Here is a 20000-nt window from a genome sequence, read left to right as displayed (position 1 = left end):
ATCTTCCATCTGATGTGCTGTTTTGCGTAAGCCCTCGTCCCTAGTGTGGTGGTTTTGCCTGGGAACAGGAGGACCTCATCCCAGGGCAGGCCTCTTATCTGCTGCCCACCATACCCAGCGGGGCTACATGGCGCTTTGCATAGTTTCCAGTCACCTGGCTGCATGTGGTTACTTTAGGTGTGTCTGTGTGTGGTGTCTGTAGGTGTGTCTGTGTGTGGTGTCTGTAGGTGTGTGTGTCTGTGTGGTTTCTGTAGGTGTGTGTGTCTGTGTGTGGTTTCTGTAGGTGTGTGTTTTCTGTGTGTTGTTTCTGTAGGTGTGTGTCTGTGTGTGGTTACTGTAGGTGTGTGTGGTTTCTGCAGGTGTGTGTCTGTGTGTGGTTTCTGTAGGTGTGGGTCTGTGCGGTTTCTGCAGGTGTGTGTGTCTGTGTGTGGTTTCTGTAGGTGTGTTTGTCTGTGTGGTTTCTGTAGGTGTGTCTGTGTGTGGTTTCTGTAGGTGTGTGTGTTTTCTATATGTGTTTGTCTGTGTGTGGTTTCTGTAGGTGTGTGTCTGTGTGTGGTTTCTGTAGGTGTGTGTCTGTTGTTTCTGTAGGTGTGTGTGGTTTCTGTATGTGTGTGTCTGTGTGTGGTTTCTGTAGCTCCCAAGTTTCTCGTCGTGCTCCAGCAACTGCATGATGCGATGCAAGCAAGAGTTCTTTGAGACGAGGAGTTCTTTGAGGTGAATGTTGGGGTGAGGCAAGGCTGCGTCTTGGCACCAGTGCTCTTCAATCTCCTCTCTGTCGTCACCTGCCTCTTCCACCGTGGCCTGGGACATGAAGGCGGCGTTCATCAGGAATATCGCCTTGACGGAAGTCTATTTAACATTCGACGGCTCCAGGCCCACACAAAAACAAAGACCTGCCAAATCCGCGAGCTTCCGTATGCTGATGACTGCGCCGTTTTCGCTCACACCCCAGAGTCCACGCAGCACGTCCTCGACACAATCTCCACTCTTTATCAATCCTTTGGTCTTCAGGTCTACATCCCAAAAACTGAAGTCACGTTCCAACTCATTACCCAAACTTCCTCACCCCCGTGTTTTCACATAAATGGTGCCCCGCTTAAAACAATGTATCGTTTCACCTACCTTGGTTCCAAACTGTCCTCACGCTGCTCCCTCGACACTGAAATACACACTCGCATCAATAAAGCCTCATCCGCCTTCGGACGCCTGCGCAGCAGGGTTTTCAAAAACCGAAACCTGAAGGTCAGCACCAAGGTCGCCGTCTACAACGCAGTATGTGTCTCCACTCTGCTCTATGGGAAACATGGACTCAATACAGCCGGAACGCCACTAACCTGGAGGCCTTCCACATCCGCTGCCTTCAGAAGATCCTCACCCTGTCCCGAGTCCCCTACACAGAAATCTTTGACAGCACCAAGTCCATATGTATGGACATGTGTGTCTGTGTGGTTTGTGTAGGTGTGTGTCTGTGTGTGGTTTTTGTAGGTGTGTGTGTCTGTGTGTGATTTCTGTACCTCCCAAGTTTCTCGTCGTGCTCCAGCAACTGCATGATGGGATGCAAGCAAGAGTTCTTTGAGACAAGGAGTTCTTTGAGTCGAATGTTGGGGTGAGGCAAGGCTGCGTCTTGGCACCAGTGCTCTTTAATCTCCTCTCTGTCGTCACCTGCCTCTTCCACCGTGGCCTGGGACATGAAGGCGGCGTTCATCAGGAATATCGCCTTGACGGAAGTCTATTTAACATTCGACGGCTCCAGGCCCACACAAAAACAAAGACCTGCCAAATCCGCGAGCTTCCGTACGCTGATGACTGCGCCGTTTTCGCTCACACCCCAGAGTCCACGCAGCACACCCTCAACACAATCTCCACTCTTTATTAATCCTTTGGTCTTCAGGTCTACATCCCAAAAACTGAAGTCACGTTCCAACTCATTACCCAAACTTCCTCACCCCCCCCCCCCCCCGTTTTCACATAAATGGTGCCCCGCTTAAAACAGTGGATCGTTTCACCTACCTTGGTTCCACACTGTTCTCATGCTGCTCCCTCGACACTGAAATACACACTCGCATCAATAAAGCCTCATCCGCCTTCGGACGCCTGCGCAGCAGGGTTTTCAAAAACCGAAACCTGAAGGTCAGCACCAAGGTCGCCGTCTAAAATGCAGTATGTGTCTCCACTCTGCTCTATGGGGCAGAAACATGGACTCAATACAGCCGGAACACCACTAACCTGGAGGCCTTCCACATCCGCTGCCTTCAGAAGATCCTCAGCCTGTCCCGGGAAGATCGAGTCCCCTACACAGAAATCTTTGACAGCACCAAGTCCATATGTATGGACATGTGTGTCTGTGTGGTTTGTGTAGGTGTGTGTCTGTGTGTGGTTTCTGTAGGTGTGTGTGTCTGTGTGTGGTTTCTGTACCTCCCAAGTTTATCGTCGTGCTCCAGCAACTGCATGATGGGACGCAAGCAAGAGTTCTTTGAGGTGAATGTTGGGGTGAGGCAATGCTGCGTCTTGGCACCAGTGCTCTTCAATCTCCACTCTGTCGTCACCTGTCTCTTCCACCGTGGCCTGGGACATGAAGGCGGCGTTCATCAGGAATATCGCCTTGACGGAAGTCTATTTAACATTCGACGGCTCCAGGCCCACACAAAAACAAAGACCTGCCAAATCCGCGAGCTTCCGTACGCTGATGACTGCGCCGTTTTCGCTTACACACCAGAGTCCACGCAGCACACCCTTAACACAATCTCCACTCTTTATTAATCCTTTGGTCTTCAGGTCTACATCCCAAAAACTGAAGTCACGTTCCAACGCATTAACCAAACTTCCTCACCCCCCCCCCCGTTTTCACATAAATGGTGCCCCGCTTAAAACAGTGGATCGTTTCACCTACCTCGGTTCCACACTGTCCTCATGCTGCTCCCTCGACACTGAAATACACACTCGCATCAATAAAGCCTCATCCGCCTTCGGACGCCTGCGCAGCAGGGTTTTCAAAAACCGAAACCTGAAGGTCAGCACCAAGGTCGCTGTCTAAAATGCAGTATTTGTCTCCACTCTGCTCTATGGGGCAGAAACATGGACTCAATACAGCCGGAACACCACTAACCTGGAGGCCTTCCACATCCGCTGCCTTCAGAAGATCCTCAGCCTGTCCCGGGAAGATCGAGTCCCCTACACAGAAATCTTTGACAGCACCAAGACCATATGTATGGGCATGTGTGTCTGTGTGGTTTGTGTAGGTGTGTGTCTGTGTGTGGTTTCTGTAGGTGTGTGTGTCTGTGTGTGGTTTCTGTACCTCCCAAGTTTCTCGTCGTGCTCCAGCAACTGCATGATGGGATGCAAGCAAGAGTTCTTTGAGAAAGGGAGTTCTTTGAGTCGAATGTTGGGGTGAGGCAATGCTGCGTCTTGGCACCAGTGCTCTTCAATCTCCTCTCTGTCGTCACCTGTCTCTTCCACCGTGGCCTGGGACATGAAGGCGGCGTTCATCAGGAATATCGCCTTGACGGAAGTCTATTTAACACCGACGGCTCCAGGCCCACACAAAAACAAAGACCTGCCAAATCCGCGAGCTTCCGTACGCTGATGACTGCGCCGTTTTCGCTCACACCCCAGAGTCCACGCAGCACACCCTCAACACAATCTCCACTCTTTATTAATCCTTTGGTCTTCAGGTCTACATTCAAAAAACTGAAGTCACGTTCCAACTCATTACCCAAACTTCCTCACCCCCCAGTTTTCACATAAACAGCACCAAGGTCGCCGTCTACAAGGCAATATGTGTCTCCACTCTGCTCTACGGGGAACAAACATGGACTCAATACAGCCGGCACACCACTAACCTGGAGGCCTTCCACATCCGCTGCCTTCAGAAGATCCTCAGCCTGTCCCGGGAAGATCGAGTCCCCCACACAGAAATCTTTGACAGCACCAAGTCCATATGTATGGAAGCAGCAGTGGCCAAAAAACACCTACACTGGATAGGGCACACTATCTGCATGCCTGACCACCACCTACCCTGCCGAGTCCTCTACGGCCAGCTAAGTAGTGCAAAGCGCCGCAGGCGGACAAAAGAGGCGCTACAAGGACACCAAGGACCTCCTGAAGCGCTCAAACTTCAACCCCACGCAGTTTGAACCAGGACACCAAGGCCCTCCTGAAGCGCTCAAACATCAACCCCACGCAGTTTGAACCAGGACACCAAGGCCCTCCTGAAGCGCTCAAACATCAACCCCACGCAGCTTGAACCAGGACACCAAGGACCTCCTGAAGTGCTCAAACATCAACCCCACGCAGCTTGAACCAGGGCACCAATACCTTCCTGAAGTGCTCAAACATCAACCCCACGCAGCTTGAACCTCTGGCACTCGACAGAGCAGCTTGGCAGGTCACATGCGCCAGAGCAGTTTCACAAATAAACCACACCGATCAACAGAGACGGTCCGAGGGGCGCGCCCAGCGCCGCCAGAGGGCGTCCGGGCTCCCCTGCTCCACCTGGGGACGGATGTGCAGGTCACGCTCCGGCCTCGACGGCCACAAGAAGTGGCACCGGTGGCAACATCGCTGAACCCCCCCGCGCCCCCTTCTTGGAGCAAGTGTCATCATCGAACACAATGGACAGCTAAGAGAGAGAAGGGGTTTCTGTAGGTCTGTGTCTGTGTGTGGTTGCTGTAGGTGTGTGTGTTCGTGTGTGGTTAGTGTAGGTGTGTGTGTCCGTGTGTGTGGTTACTGTAGGTGTATGATGAATCTCGAGAGAAATGTCTATGTAACATCTACAGAAGTGTTTCACTCATATCTAATCCTCTGTGTTGCTTTGTCTTTATGGTAGGGACACTGTGGGTTAGACAGAGAAGATAAGACAGCTGCCGGCTTGCGTGTGCTATTAGGAGCCGAAGGGAGTAGGGGTCAAGGGGTCACTCTCGGGTGCCACAGTTGACCTTGGGTTTCATAAAAGGTGCTATATAAATTTAATTTATTATTATTATTATTACAGTAGGGGGAATCCATCCCCACTGGATTCCACTCTGGGGGGTGGACCATAAGTGGTCGCACCAACTGTTCAAGGAAGAGGTAGGCGCCATGGGTGACAGGGCCGTATCTCATAGATCGGAGATCATGTCTCCTGGCCTCGGCCCTCTATCTGGTAACTAAGGTGGTATGCAGAGAGCAGGGGGGGGGGGGTCTAAGATTACACCAAAACCTTGGGACTTTGATTTGGAGACGGCAGGCAAGGCAGAGAGGGCACTTAGACCTTTGTTGTGGTTGGTTCATAGGAAAAGAAAAGTATAAAATATAGCTAAGGAAAACATTAGCTTAACAAAATATAACAAGATACAAAATACATAGAACTAAATATAGCAAAATAAAAAATATAGGAAAATATTAAACCATAGTAAACGGCAGAGAATTACAGTAAGGGAAGAAAAACAAAGCATAGAAACACAACAAATAAAAAATAAAATCTAACATTGTTCATGTAACATGCCAGAAATCAGCTGACACATTCTGCAAGAGAACTAAAGCCATATGAAAAATATCTTTAAAGTGATCTTTAAAGTGAGTAATTGTGATTTATGCTGAATTATCTTTCTACCAAGGAGGTAAACTTAAGTTCACAGTCCCAAAAATGAACAGGTTCCCAGTTCTTTTTTTTTTATTTTAATGCGCTGCTCCAATCTATTATTTTTTCAATAGAACCTCCTCTCATCCATCCAGCCCCACCCTCCGATCATTGCCACTGCCCATTACAGAATCAGACAGCGATTACTTTATACGTTTTACTACTGAAAAATGTGTGGGTAGTTTTCTATTATGCAGAAAGTGAAACCAGAGGTGCAGCAAAGGGATACTGTAGATGCAATGGTCATTTTATTTACACTGCATGGACCAAATTATTTTGCAGCAGTTCAAAAACATAAAACACACTCAGATGCTTTGTGAAGGGGTTTAGGATCCGGTACCAACACAGGCCAGAATTATAAAGACAAGGAACCAGGCTGAGGTAGGAAGGGTTGGGCCTAGTCTGCTCAAAGTACAATATTCCGTCTGGATCAGAACTGGATCAAAATTTGTTTAAATATTAATATGCGGTGTCTGAAGTCCCTTCACTAGCCATCCATGGAGCTACAGTACTGTATGTACCTGTAGCATGGAGCCTTTAGCCATGTTGGTGACAACAGGTGCCAACGTTGACACTCGGCAGCTTCAGATGGGCGCGTTCGGTTCACCAATCATCGAAAACCTGAACGCGTTCAGTGAAAGGCGCTCTTTTAGTGCTACTTAACACTGCCCGTCGAATACCCGCGATGGGCCGATACAGCGTGGTTTTGCGGAGCCCCTCCCTCTCTGCTGTCTAGCCAGGTTAGAGTTGACCCCCCCCCCCCCTCTCTCTGTGTCCCTCCTGCAGTCCCCAAGGACGGGATGAAGAGCCAGGCCATCTTTGACGAGATCAGGATGACCTACATCAAGGAGCTGGGCAAGGCCATCGTCAAGAGGGAGGAGAACTCCAGCCAGAACTGGCAGAGGTTCTACCAGCTTACCAAGCTGCTGGACTCCATGCAAGAGGTGGGTTAGCGCACACACACACACACACACACACACAAATGTGTGTTCATGGATCCTGCAATAGCAGTGAGTGGCCGGCCTGGTCTCCCGATGGCCACCCCGCCCCTGCTTACAGTATACGGAGAGATGTTTTATGGAACTGTGTGTGTGTCTCTCAACAGATGGTGGGAGGCCTTCTCCAGGTCTGCTTCTACACGTTTGTGAACAAGTCTCTGAGCGTGGAGTTCCCCGAGATGCTGGCGGAGATCATCAGCAACCAGTTACCAAAATTCAAAGACGGGAGCGTGAAGCCACTCCTGTTCCACCAGAAATGACTGCCTTAAACCGGGCCGCCATGCCTTAAAAGACACCTTGTTAACAGCCTCCACCACCATCACCACCAGTCTGTCTCCTTACTGCCCCGACTACATACTCCATCAGGCCAGCATCGCTGTGTCCAGTGGCGGGGATCTGTATCCAACTTTGAGGGGGACATTTACATTGAAATTTTGCAAGAGTATTTTTTGGGGGGGACATCTTCCTACGCGGCTGTATGGTCATTTGAATGCCACTACCCTAATCTAAATATTGGGGGGGGGGGGGGACAATTTTAATGATCTCAAATATTGGGGGTCCCTCCGGATCCCGACCCTGGCTCTGTCCACACAACACGTAACACCGCCTGGTCCGACTCACACACTCAAGAGGTTTCATTGGACATCGAGACGCGTCATCGGATCTGGTTCCTTAGAGGACTCTGATGGGAGAGGGGGTGAGAGAAAAGAGAGATGGAGATGGAGGGATGAGAGAGAGGGATGACACGAAGCGAGAAACAGAGAGATGGTTGAGAGAGAGGGATGGTGCAAAGAGAGGGAGGGAGAGCGAGGGACGAGAGAATGAGGCTTGGAGAGGATTGACAAAAAAGACCCTTGTGGAGCCAAGAGTTAACGTCATGCGATGCGACGGTGAATCACCTCAAAACACTAATTGATGTTATGCATTGGTACACACTGATACATGCCGGAGTGTTTACACAAGAAATATCAAAAAAAAAAAAAAAAAAAGGGAAAACTTGTGCCTTTTTTTATTTTTTATTTTCTTTTAGCAGCTTTGAAGGCTGTCCATAGCCAATCGTGTCAAAACTGTCAAAAGCAAATATTTTGCATAGGAATCTAATCTTAAAACATTTATACTTATATTTTTTGCGATGTGCGCTTTTTATAAGCAGTCATGCGTGTGTTCTTAAGCCGGGCAGCTGACCTCTATCCCAAATCAGAACCGTACCAGAGAACACCAACACCTCAGCCCTGCGCTAACTACCTACCTAACTAACTAACTAACTAACTAAGCTCCTCCCCAGATAGCAAGATCTGGGCCATATACAGGCCAGATCTGGCCCTTGTGGCTTAGTCCCGGCCCATATATGGCCCAGAATCATTACACATCCGCTTGCTATCTGGGTCCCATTGCATTTCAGTAATTACCATGCTAAAACCATGTAATTACCATGCTAAGACAATGTAATTACCATGCTAATACCATGTAATTACCATGCTAAGACCATGTAATTACCATGCTAAGACCATGTAATTACCATGCTAAGACCATGTAATTACCATGCTCAGACCATGTAATTACCATGCTAAGTCCATCAGTGTGCTGAGCCATGATTTGAATATGATGTTAATATCTATTGTATCAATGATCCTAATTCTTAAAATCTACCTACAATCGAGAATCACGTAAGCCCTTACGTGTCACGGCTGTTAAATAACACCTGCTTTAATAATACCTGCTTTCGCTCTGCATTTTAGTCGAGGTACAAAGTCACACGAGTGATTAATAAGTCTGTCGTTACGATTCAAGCAGGGATTCTCTGTGTTCAAACCGTCCAGTAATGGCCGCCGGACATGTGGTCAGCCTCCGGTCCAGCGAGGGAACGAGCGGTCCAGCCGACGCCGCTCTGGCCCGTGTTGAGTGTGGAAGAGAGAGGACAGGAGGCTTGGAGACGAGGTTCTGGTTCTGGTTCTGCAAGTGGTGTCTCAAGCTTTAGTTTTGGTTCTAATTTAGTTTGGGGCCCTGTCATATACAGTGGCGTGGTCTGAGTCAGGGGCTGTGTCGTCATCCATAGGTTATGAGATAGAAGAAGGCATTCATTGAGCGGTCATCTGCACACAGGTAGGCAAAACCCAGTCATGACGCGTCGCTTCAAGGCGCTCGTCAATGAAGTCCCTATTTGTCATTCATTGTATTTAAAATACACCAGCTCACGAGTAATGATTGTGTTCCCCAAGATCCTTTTACAGAGGATGTTTTTTGTACACTTCTGTGCGGAGATGTGTAAAATCTATTATGGTTGATTTGCTATGCTTCACATTTGCAATGGTGAAGTATGCCGAGTAGCAACCGGTCTTGTGGGAATCCCCCCCCCCCCCACACACACACATACACACCAGCCATGTGAAAGCCATAGGAACATTGAGAAGCAGTAGTGGGGGGAGTGTGAAGTGTCATGCTGTAGACGCATCAACCCCCCCCCCTTCCCCACCAGTCCAAGGGAATGTTTTCTTCTAACCTCAGTCTTTAAGCCTTCACTGTCGACCTTTTGAAATAATGGCAGCAACCCTGTTTGTTTGGAATAGGACAGAGTACGTTTTAACGTTAGTGCCTCGCTGACAGGACTTATCGTGAGGCAACAGTATTTGGTGGAATTCAGCTTCGAACCCCCCCCCCCCCCCCCCCGAGTTGAGCCGCTGTATGCAACCGGCCGTTAACGGACCTCCGTCCAGTTGGTCTGGACCTCGGAGGAGGATTGTAAGACATTTCTGGTCCTAGCGTCACCATGGCGCTGAGGTGTTTGGGAGTGAGCTCACAGTCCGGTGGTGTGTCGGTAGACCCGGGGGGGGGGGGGGGGGGGGGTGTCCAGTGGTCCACACAGCTGTCCGCCCTGGTGCCTGGAAACAGGCGAATGTAATCACGACTCTCGATGGCGTACAACGCAGTATTCCAGAGCGAGTGCTCTGTCTGTAAGGTGGATCATACTATATCCCCGATGGTCTCTCCATCTTCGGATGCCATATATGTACATAGATGTACATACAGCAGCTGCACAACATATCCAGTCAGACTGAGTGTGTATTGTATATTCATGATAACATGTTTGACAGACTATTTTTACATGCCTGTATACTCGTTGTTTTTTTCCCGCTCAAACTAACATGTGATTCAAGGCCATGTGAAAGGGAGACACGGAGCCATAGAAATTGGGTTGAAATTCAGGAAAACACAAATGCTTTTGAAAAATGTATTTCTACTGAATACACTATTTTCAGTAATGTTAAATATATCAGCTTGATCCTCTTTGATATGAATCATTTTACTCAACCTTTTTTGTACATTGAATGAGTATGTTGGTAAATATTTTCTGTGTCGGTTTGTGTTTGACAGAGATAGATAGATGTATTGAATAAGTACTTAGAAAGTGTTAAAACATGTTCTATGACTTGTAAGTAAATGTAAATTATATAAATCAATAGGAAAGTCTATATGAGAGATCACTGTGTTTAAAGTAATGAGGAAATAGGGGTTTTGTTGGGGGACGAGGGACTGGAGTATATTTTGTATAGTACAACAGAGTGACCAAAGCAGAGAAAAAAAGAGGTATTCAAGCAGTTACATTGACAGTAGCACTTTTACCCAACTATATTAGTACTTATTTTATTTGAAAGTATATTTTGTAAAGGTATAGGCTTTGGTCTCTATGTTGCTGTGAGGATTAACCAGTCACTTCAAAAAGAAAAAGTCAAAACTATGAAAGTACTCAAATTTAAGTCTGATAATCTACCAGAGCCTGATAATTTGCACTACCTCATACTGGTTCAACAAGTATATTTTGTAGAAAATACAAGCAAAATTTATCTAAATATTAAAGGGCAGATCATATTTCATTGGCACACAGTATATGGCTTTCATTGAAGTCTGTTTTGTTGGTATTTTAGTTATGTAAAGGTAATCCAATGTAAAGAATACATGTCTATTCGTTAAAAAAAAAAAGTAAAAAAGTTTGTATTATCTCCATACTACCTCTAATGCTGTCAATGTTGATATTTTCACCTATTTGATTAAATGTTGGACTTAAGTGTTGGTGTAATTCTTTGACATCTTGGTTGGGTGCTAACCACTGAGGCGATTGTCAGCAAGGGTAGAACGTGACGGTCATTTTATGAATTTTCTCCATATTGTAAACAGTTCACACAATAAAGGATTTTTCATTCACAAAGTTATGTGTTCTCTGTTTGCTGAATTCAGTCAAATCCACAAAGACAAGAAGGAAACGGGAGTTCAATGTTGATTTTTAATGAGTAAAATTCTGTACAACTTTATTCATGATTCATTGAATATTAAGGCTCCTTATAGACATTGAAAAATTGAGCAACTGAGATACTAAAATATTAAGTTAGTATGCTGGAAATACAAAATATAAAATTTCATATTAAAAAAAAATTATACCTCATCAAATGTCATCTATTTACATTGTTAATACACCCCAAAAACAATTCATGATCACATCTTTGAAAAAAGTTATAAATAAGAGGCGTAGATATGAACAAAGTAGTCTAGTTTCACATTTTTTATATTTTACATTTTCTCCCCTTTATATACCTGTTAAGAAAACAATACTAACAATGTATTCAATATTTATCCTAAGTGGAAAAAGATCAGGTCAGACATTTGATTCCAGGACTACTGAGAGACAATTTCACCAGGCAGTTTTAAGCCCCAAAAAACAAGGAGAGCTACAAGGATGTGAATGACAGGAAGAAGGATCGTTCAGGATCTCCAGATGTTCCTGTCAAAATTCTGATCTGGAATCTGTTCATCCTCTCATTCTAACTTGAACCGTTCAGGAGGAAAAACAAAACAATGGTCTGAAATCAGCATCTATGGTCTTAAACCACCTTCCCTCTGCACCATTCTCGCCCCACACACTGAAAAACTCCCCTGTTTAAAGGGGTAGGCTCTTTTTCCACAACCTGGACCTTATTTACGGCATATTATAAGACGTTTGACTCACCGAGATCACTTTGGTGTAATTTGGAGGCCTGTAGAAGAAATTTAAAATCCAGCGTGAGCCAAGTATATCCATGTAATGGCGGCGGACGGAGCACCGAGAATGCAGCTTCTAAAAAATGTATTTTCTGCTGCGAAACTGTTGTTTTCATCATTTCATCAGACCGGCTTGCTGGAGCAAGTGGGGAAAGACGTTTCTAAAGATCATATTACAGAGGCAACAGACCAAGGATGTGAAAACCACAACAAGCCCTCACTCTATGGAAGCACAACTAGCGATTCCTAAAAATAGATTGATGAAAACAACCGTTTCGCGGCAAAAAAAATAATTTAAAGCTGCATTCTCGGTGCCCTGTCTGCCGACATTACATGGATATACTGGCTCGCGCTGGATTTTACATTTCTTCTACAGGCCTCCAAATTACACCAAAGTTATCTCAGTCTGTCAAACGTCTTATAATATGCCGTAAATAAGGTCCAGGTTGTCGAAGAGAAAGAGCCTTCTCCTTTAATGATAAAACACTTCCCATACCATCAACTCTGTTCCTAAAGCACATCGGAGGAGAAGTATCCTCCCACTCGGACGTTCCCTTTGCATCCAGAGCCTCAATAACGGAAACAGCTTCCAAAGGTTCCACTTGATAGATGGAAGATGCTCAAAGCAGTAGCAGTGCATTTGGGGGGGGCGGGGGGGGGGTAATGACTGAAAGATACACACGCCTTTATAGCCACATTCAGCCACAGAATTCCAACTGTTCCTTACACACGTGAACCACACACACACACACGCACGCGCACACCGAGTCCAGGTTCATGACCACACACCACAGCCAGCCTCCTCAGATCCTAGCATCCTTAGATCCTAGCCTCCTCAGATCCTAGCCTTATCAGATCCGTGCCGTCCAATCAGGAAGCAGGGACACAGTCCAGTTCAAATCCAGTGCAACGTCCGGGTGTCTCCAGGGCTCCGGGTGTCTCCAGGGCTCCAGGGCTCCGGTGTCTCCAGGGCTCCGGGTGTCTCCAGGGCTCCGGGTGTCTCCAGGGCTCCAGGTGTCTCCAGGGCTCCGGGTGTCTCCAGGGCTCCGGGTGGCTCCAGGTGTCTCCGGGGCTCCGGGTGTCTCCAGGGCTCCGGGTGGCTCCGGGGCTCCAGGGCTCCGGGTCATACGAACTCCACGTAGTTCTCTGGTATCAGTCCTGTCCTGCCGTCCAGACTGCCCTCCAACCAGCCGGGCTCACGAGAGGGGTGCACTGAGAGAGAGAGAGAGAAAGAGAGATATGAGAGGGGTGCACAGAGAGAGAGAGATGAGAGAGATATGAGAGGGGTGCACTGAGAGAGAGAGATGAGAGAGATATGAGAGGGGTGCACTGAGAGAGAGATGAGAGATGAGAGAGAGGGATGAGAGGGGTGCACTGAGAGAGAGGGATGAGAGAGGTGCACTGAGAGAGAGAGAGATGAGAGGGATGAGAGATGTGAGAGGGGTGCACTGAGAGAGAGATGAGAGGGATGAGAGAGATGAGAGGGATGAGAGATGTGAGAGGGGTGCACTGAGAGGGATGAGAGATGTGAGAGGGGTGCACTGAGAGGGATGAGAGATGTGAGAGGGGTGCACTGAGAGGGATGAGAGATGTGAGAGGGGTGCACTGAGAGGGATGAGAGATGTGAGAGGGGTGCACAGAGAGAGAGGGATGAGAGGGGTGCACTGAGAGAGAGAGGGATGAGAGGGGTGCACTGAGAGAGAGAGGGATGAGAGATGTGAGAGGGGTGCACAGAGAGAGAGGGATGAGAGATGTGAGAGGGGTGCACTGAGAGAGAGAGGGATGAGAGGGGTGCACTGAGAGAGAGGGATGAGAGGGGTGCACAGAGAGAGAGGGATGAGAGATGTGAGAGGGGTGCACTGAGAGAGAGAGGGATGAGAGGGGTGCACTGAGAGAGAGGGATGAGAGGGGTGCACTGAGAGAGAGAGGGATAAGAGAGGTGCACTGAGAAAGAGAGAGAGAGATATGAGAGAGGTGCACTGAGAGAGATGAGAGAGATATGAGAGGGGTGCACTGAGAGAGGGAGAGAGAGAGGGATGAGTGGGGTGCACTGAGAGAGAGAGAGAGAGAGATGAGAGAGGTGCACTGAGAGAGATGAGAGAGATATGAGAGGGGTGCACTGAGAGAGGGAGAGAGAGAGGGATGAGTGGGGTGCACTGAGAGAGAGAGAGAGAGAGATGAGAGAGGTGCACTGAGAGAGATATGAGAGGGGTGCACTGAGAGAGGGAGAGAGAGAGGGATGAGAGGGGTGCACTGGGAGAGAGAGATATGAGAGTGGTGCACTGAGAGATGAGAGAGGTGCACTGAGAGAGAGAGAGAGAGAGATGAGAGAGGTGCACTGAGAGAGATATGAGAGGGGTGCACTGAGAGAGGGAGAGAGAGAGGGATGAGAGGGGTGCACTGGGAGAGAGAGATATGAGAGTGGTGCACTGAGAGATGAGAGAGGTGCACTGGGAGAGAGAGGTGTACACCACTGAGCTGCCCTCAACTGGAAAGTGTGAGAATGTCGGCCTGTTGGCCCTTGTTTTTGCCTATTCAGCTTGGAAAGCAGCTGTGTCACATCTGTCGGACCTTGAATAATTGTAACTGAAGCCATGTGGATCACTAAAACCTATTTGCACTGTGCTTAAAGCCATTCTGCAGGCGCAGCTACCCAGCTTGATCATATGCATTGGCCCGTTTTGCCTAATTGCCATTATTCAGCTTGAGTCGAGAAGTGTGTCGGATCTTGAATAAAATTGAACACTGTAATTAAAGCCAAATTGACTAGTTGTTTTGCATATTTGTGGTCAGTAATACGCTAGGTTTGTGTGCGTTTGGTAATCGTGACCCCTGGCAGAAAAAGAGAAAGTGGTCCTGAAGACCCAACCTACATTTGTTGGTGGGTGGCAGCTCAGAAAGGTGGGACCCCTGGTTTAGGTGATACTGCCCAGATAGCAAGCGGATCTGGACCAGATCTGGCCCTTGTGGCTTAGTCCCGGCCCATATATGGCCCAGAATCATTACACATCCGCTTGCTATCTGGGAGTATGCGTGATCGCGGATGAAGACGGCGTTCCTACGATACAGAGGCTGGCATCCTGCAGCACCGTGACGCTCAGCGGATGTGTGTGTGTGTGCGTGTTTGCGTGCGTGTTTCTGTGTACATTTGTGTGCATGTTTGTGTGTGTGCGTGTATGTTTGTGTTTGTGTATATATGTGTGTGCGTGCGTGTGTGCGTGCGTGTTTGTGTATGTATCTGTGTTTGTGCGTGTGTGTATGTGTGTGTGTGTGTGTGTGTTTGTGTGTGTATATGTATCTGTGTGTTTGTGCGTGCGTGTGCGTGTGTGTGTATGTTGGGGGTAGTGACAGCTGGTTTAGCAGCTATTGGAAAATGCCCCGCCCCCCCCCCCCCTCACCATCTTCAGAAGGAGGTGTAGGGTGTTCTGTACATTACACCCCCCCCCCCATCTTAAGAGAGCGTAGGGTGCTCTATATATTACCCCCTATGCAGCACTGATACCCCCAGCCAGCCACCAGTCTGAAATACCCCGGCCTAGTGTGCAGTTGGTTGACTAGTTATAACATCTTGAGAGGTTGGTTGGCTAGTTATAACATATTGAGAAGATGGTTGGCTAGTTATAACATCTTGAGAAGATGGTTGGCTAGTTATAACATCTTGAGAAGATGGTTGGCTAGTTATAACAGCTTGAGAAGTTGGTTGGCTAGTTATAACAGCTTGAGAGGTTGGTTGGCTAGTTATAACATCTTGAGAGGTTGGTTGGCTAGTTATAACAGCTTGAGAGGTTGGTTGGCTAGTTATAACAGCTTGAGAAGTTGGTTGGCTAGTTATAACAGCTTGAGAAGTTGGTTGGCTAGTTATACCATCTTGAGAAGCTGGTTGGCTAGTTATAACATCTTGAGAGGTTGGTTGGCTAGTTATAACAGCTTGAGAAGCTGGTTGGCTAGTTATAACAGCTTGAGAAGTTGGTTGGCTAGTTATAACAGCTTGAGAAGATGGTTGGCTAGTTATAACATCTTGAGAAGCTGGTTGGCTAGTTATAACAGCTTGAGAAGCTGGTTGGCTAGTTATAACAGCTTGAGAAGTTGGTTGGCTAGTTATAACATCTTGAGAAGCTGGTTGGCTAGTTATAACAGCTTGAGAAGTTGGTTGGCTAGTTATAACAGCTTTAGAAGCTGGTTGGCTAGTTATAACAGCTTGAGAAGTTGGTTGGCTAGTTATAACAGCTTGAGAAGTTGGTTGGCTAGTTATAACATCTTGAGAAGCTGGTTGGCTAGTTATAACATCTTGAGAGGTTGGTTGGCTAGTTATAACAGCTTGAGAAGTTGGTTGGCTAGTTATAACATCTTGAGAAGCTGGTTGGCTAGTTATAACATCTTGAGAAGCTGGTTGGCTAGTTATAACAGCTTGAGAAGTTGGTTGGCTAGTTATAACAGCTTGAGAAGATGGTTGGCTAGTTATAACATCTTGAGAAGCTGGTTGGCTAGTTATAACATCTTGAGAAGCTGGTTGGCTAGTTATAACATCTTGAGAAGCTGGTTGGCTAGTTATAACAGCTTGAGAAGATGGTTGGCTAGTTATAACAGCTTGAGAAGCTGGTTGGCTAGTTATAACAGCTTGAGAAGATGGTTGGCTAGTTATAACAGCTTGAGAAGCTGGTTGGCTAGTTATAACATCTTGAGAAGCTGGTTGGCTAGTTATAACATCTTGAGAAGCTGGTTGGCTAGTTATAACAGCTTGAGAGGTTGGTTGGCTAGTTATAACAGCTTGAGAAGCTGGTTGGCTAGTTATAACAGCTTGAGAAGCTGGTTGGCTAGTTATAACAGCTTGAGAAGCTGGTTGGCTAGTTATAACAGCTTGAGAGGTTGGTTGGCTAGTTATAATAGCTTGAGAAGCTGGTTGGCTAGTTATAACAGCTTGAGAAGCTGGTTGGCTAGTTAACAGCTTGAGAGGTTGGTTGGCTAGTTATAACAGCTTGAGAGGTTGGTTGGCTAGTTATAACAGCTTGAGAAGCTGGTTGGCTAGTTATAACAGCTTGAGAAGATGGTTGGCTAGTTATAACAGCTTGAGAGGTTGGTTGGCTAGTTATAATAGCTTGAGAAGCTGGTTGGCTAGTTAACAGCTTGAGAGGTTGGTTGGCTAGTTATAACAGCTTGAGAGGTTGGTTGGCTAGTTATAACAGCTTGAGAGGTTGGTTGGCTAGTTATAACAGCTTGAGAAGCTGGTTGGCTAGTTATAACAGCTTGAGAAGCTGGTTGGCTAGTTATAACAGCTTGAGAAGATGGTTGGCTAGTTATAACATCTTGAGAAGCTGGTTGGCTAGTTATAACATCTTGAGAAGCTGGTTGGCTAGTTATAACATCTTGAGAAGCTGGTTGGCTAGTTATAACATCTTGAGAAGCTGGTTGGCTAGTTATAACATCTTGAGAAGATGGTTGGCTAGTTATAACAGCTTGAGAAGCTGGTTGGCTAGTAATAATAGCTTGAGAAGCTGGTTGGCTAGTTATAACATCTTGAGAAGCTGGTTGGCTAGTTATAACAGCTTGAGAAGCTGGTTGGCTAGTTATAACAGCTTGAGAGGTTGGTTGGCTAGTTATGACAGCTTGAGAGGTTGGTTGGCTAGTTATAACAGCTTGAGAGGTTGGTTGGCTAGTTATAACAGCTTGAGGGGCTGGTTGGCTAGTTATAACATCTTGAGAAGCTGGTTGGCTAGTTATAACATCTTGAGAAGCTGGTTGGCTAGTTATAACATCTTGAGAAGATGGTTGGCTAGTTATAACAGCTTGAGAAGCTGGTTGGCTAGTTACTGACAGGCTGGCTAGCTAGTTATACACAGAGCAGACATAGAACAGAGCGGTAGGTACTGTAGCTCAGTGGCTACAGCATCTGACTATTGACTGAAAGGTCGCTGGTTGCAGGCCACTTGACAACCATCACCTACCGTTGTGCCCTTGAGCAAGGTGCTTAACCCAAACACTAGCGCAAGTCACTTTGGATAAATGTTTCTGCTAAATGGCCATATTGTAAAATGTAGCTACGTCAATAATGTACAATGTAAGAAGATGGATAAGATACGGCTCTGGAGACATGGGCAGAATCACTCCTGAGAGGAGAGAGAGGTGAGGAGGAGAGAGGAGAAGAGAGGTGAGGAGGAGAGAGGTGAGGAGGAGAGAGGAGAAGAGAGGTGAGGAGGAGAGAGGTGAGGAGGAGAGAGGAGAAGAGAGGTGAGGAGAGAGGAGAAGAGAGGTGAGGAGGAGAGAGGAGGAGAGAGGTGAGGAGAGAGGAGGAGAGAGGTGAGGAGGAGAGAGGAGGAGAGAGGTGAGGAGAGAGGAGGAGAGAGGTGAGGAGGAGAGAGGATAGGAGTGGAGAGAATAAGAGGAGAAGAGAGGAGAAGAGGAGAGATTAATAGGAGGAGAAAGGAGAGAGGAGAGGAGGAGAGAAGAGGAGAGGAGGATGAAGGTCAGCTTGTTATTTCAGTGACACGCTCACCATTTTCAAAGATGGTCCCCGCGATGAAGGACAGCTCGGAGTCGTGCTCAGCCTTACAGGCGTACAGCGCCTGTGCCTTCCTGCCCGCAATACTACGGAGAGAGAGAAAGGACAATCAATGAACTCACAAGAACAACACAACCCCCCCCCCCAAGCTGTGACTCACCACTAAGAGCTCCCATCACATTTCTCCGTGCCGAAGCACTTAGAGAACAGCTTCTCTTTTACAATAACAACCTCAACTCCAGACTCTCTCTGGAGAGGAATGCCAAGTGCTACAGTACTAGAAATGGGTTTGGTTTTCTCATGCTTGGAGAAAAAGGTCAGGGAAGAATACAGTTCAACTTTTCCGGCCCTCTGGTTGAACTGGTGTTTTGGTTCCCTGTGGAAAATGTAGGGGTGGGATTATTATGTCCATTCTCCCCTGCCTCCCTATCTGTAAAGCGCATTGTGTTGCCTCTGTGTAAGAAATGCGCTGTACAAATACCGTTTCTATACAGTACATCGCCGCACTCACATATCACGCCACACACACACTATAGACACATACATACAGTAGCAGTCCGATTGCACTGTGCTATCCTGTCCTTGTACTGTACTTGTTCATTGTTGTATTGTTGTAAGCACCACAATGTCGAAATAATAAATAATAATAAGTACAATGGCAATACAGTGTACTTTCGAGTATAAATAAATGGTTGAAATGAAATACAATTCTGATTCTGATACACACACACTTACACACACACTCATACATACACACACACATACACACACACTCACATACACATTACACTCTGCACACTCACTATACACTAACCACTCTACGACTCTTATCATATTGATTTTTACAATGTTTTGTTTTGCATTTCTTATTTTGTACTGTCCCGTCTTTGCGCTGTCTTGTCTCGTCCCTGCACCCTGTCTCGTCCCTGCACCCTGTCTCGTCCCTGCACCCTGTCTCGTCCCTGCACCCTGTCTCGTCCCTGCACCCTGTCCAATGATGTCTCCGTGTCAAGCACCACGACCGACAGCAAATTCCTAGTGTGCTGGAAAACGACAACGGCAATAAAACTAATTCTGATGGTGATTTGATTTGATTTGCTGAACGGAGCGTCTCTGCTCTGTGGTTCGTGGGCGTGCGGTCGGACAGGCGTAGCCGTATTCTTCCATACTGATTTTATTCCCTTTGGACACTCTGAACTTGACTAAGTATCTAAATCCTTCACCTCCACCCCATGACTGTGCTCCCTACCCAGAAGCCCCTGCTCCCAGAGAGTAACATGAGCACCGGTTCGGGTGCTGCTAGGACGAGCCTTTCTAAGGACTCCCTGCCCCCTCCCTGCCCCCTCCCTGTCCCCCCGGGCTCGCCTCAGACCGCCCCCCCCCCCCCCCCCCCACTGCCAGACTGCTGGGTCATGGAGCGGGGGGGGGGGGGGGGGGGGGGGGGGGGGGGGGGGGGGGGATGGCATCCCAGGCAGCCCGGGGGGGTGGTGGAAGGGGCTGGCTATCATATGACCAGGACCCCCGGGGGAGGGGGGGGGAGCGAGGCCGGGCCGAGTCACGAGTCGACACGTCTGACTGGCCGGTTCTCTCAGGAGCTGGCGGGAGATGCACCCCCTGTCTCTACAGATTAACGGGGGGGTCGAGGGTCTGTGGGCATGTGGGGGGGAGGGGGTCTGTGGTCATAGAGGGGGGGAGGGGGTCTGTGGTCATAGAGGGGGGGGGGGTCTGTGGTCATAGAGGGGGGGAGGGGGTCTGTGGTCATAGAGGGGGGGGGGGTCTGTGGTCATAGAGGGGGGGAGGGGGTCTGTGGTCATAGAGGGGGGGAGGGGGTCTGTGGTCATGTGGGGGGGGGGGTCTG

At 47.8% G+C, this 20000-nt stretch overlaps 2 protein-coding genes across 6 annotated transcripts in view; one reads left to right on the top strand and one right to left on the bottom strand.

The window, feature by feature from the left end:
* Positions 1-10639, top strand: part of LOC311316783 (glucocorticoid receptor-like) — an 80112-nt gene extending 69473 nt beyond the window's left edge. For all 5 annotated transcript variants that reach the window (XM_084447715.1, XM_084447714.1, XM_084447716.1 and 2 more), the window contains 2 exons: positions 6404-6561; positions 6723-10639. In XM_084447715.1, the coding sequence (XP_084303841.1) occupies positions 6404-6561; positions 6723-6875 (311 nt within the window). In that variant the 3' untranslated portion in view covers positions 6876-10639. The remainder of the gene's footprint in view (positions 1-6403; positions 6562-6722) is intronic.
* Positions 10640-10975: 336 nt separating this feature from the next.
* The window catches only part of LOC311308055 (rho GTPase-activating protein 26-like), a gene marked incomplete at its 5' end in the record, with an annotated part of 48757 nt that continues 39732 nt past the window's right edge, over positions 10976-20000 (bottom strand). Inside the window, 2 exons of the mRNA XM_084436987.1 lie at positions 10976-12858; positions 18137-18228. Of these exons, the coding sequence (XP_084293113.1) occupies positions 12770-12858; positions 18137-18228 (181 nt within the window). The 3' untranslated portion in view covers positions 10976-12769. The remainder of the gene's footprint in view (positions 12859-18136; positions 18229-20000) is intronic.

This window comes from Borostomias antarcticus (assembly GCF_949987555.1).
Source record: "Borostomias antarcticus genome assembly, chromosome: 1".
NCBI lineage: Eukaryota > Metazoa > Chordata > Actinopteri > Stomiiformes > Stomiidae > Borostomias > Borostomias antarcticus.
Note: the sequence above shows the minus strand (reverse complement) of the source record. Positions and strands in the feature narration are given on the sequence as shown.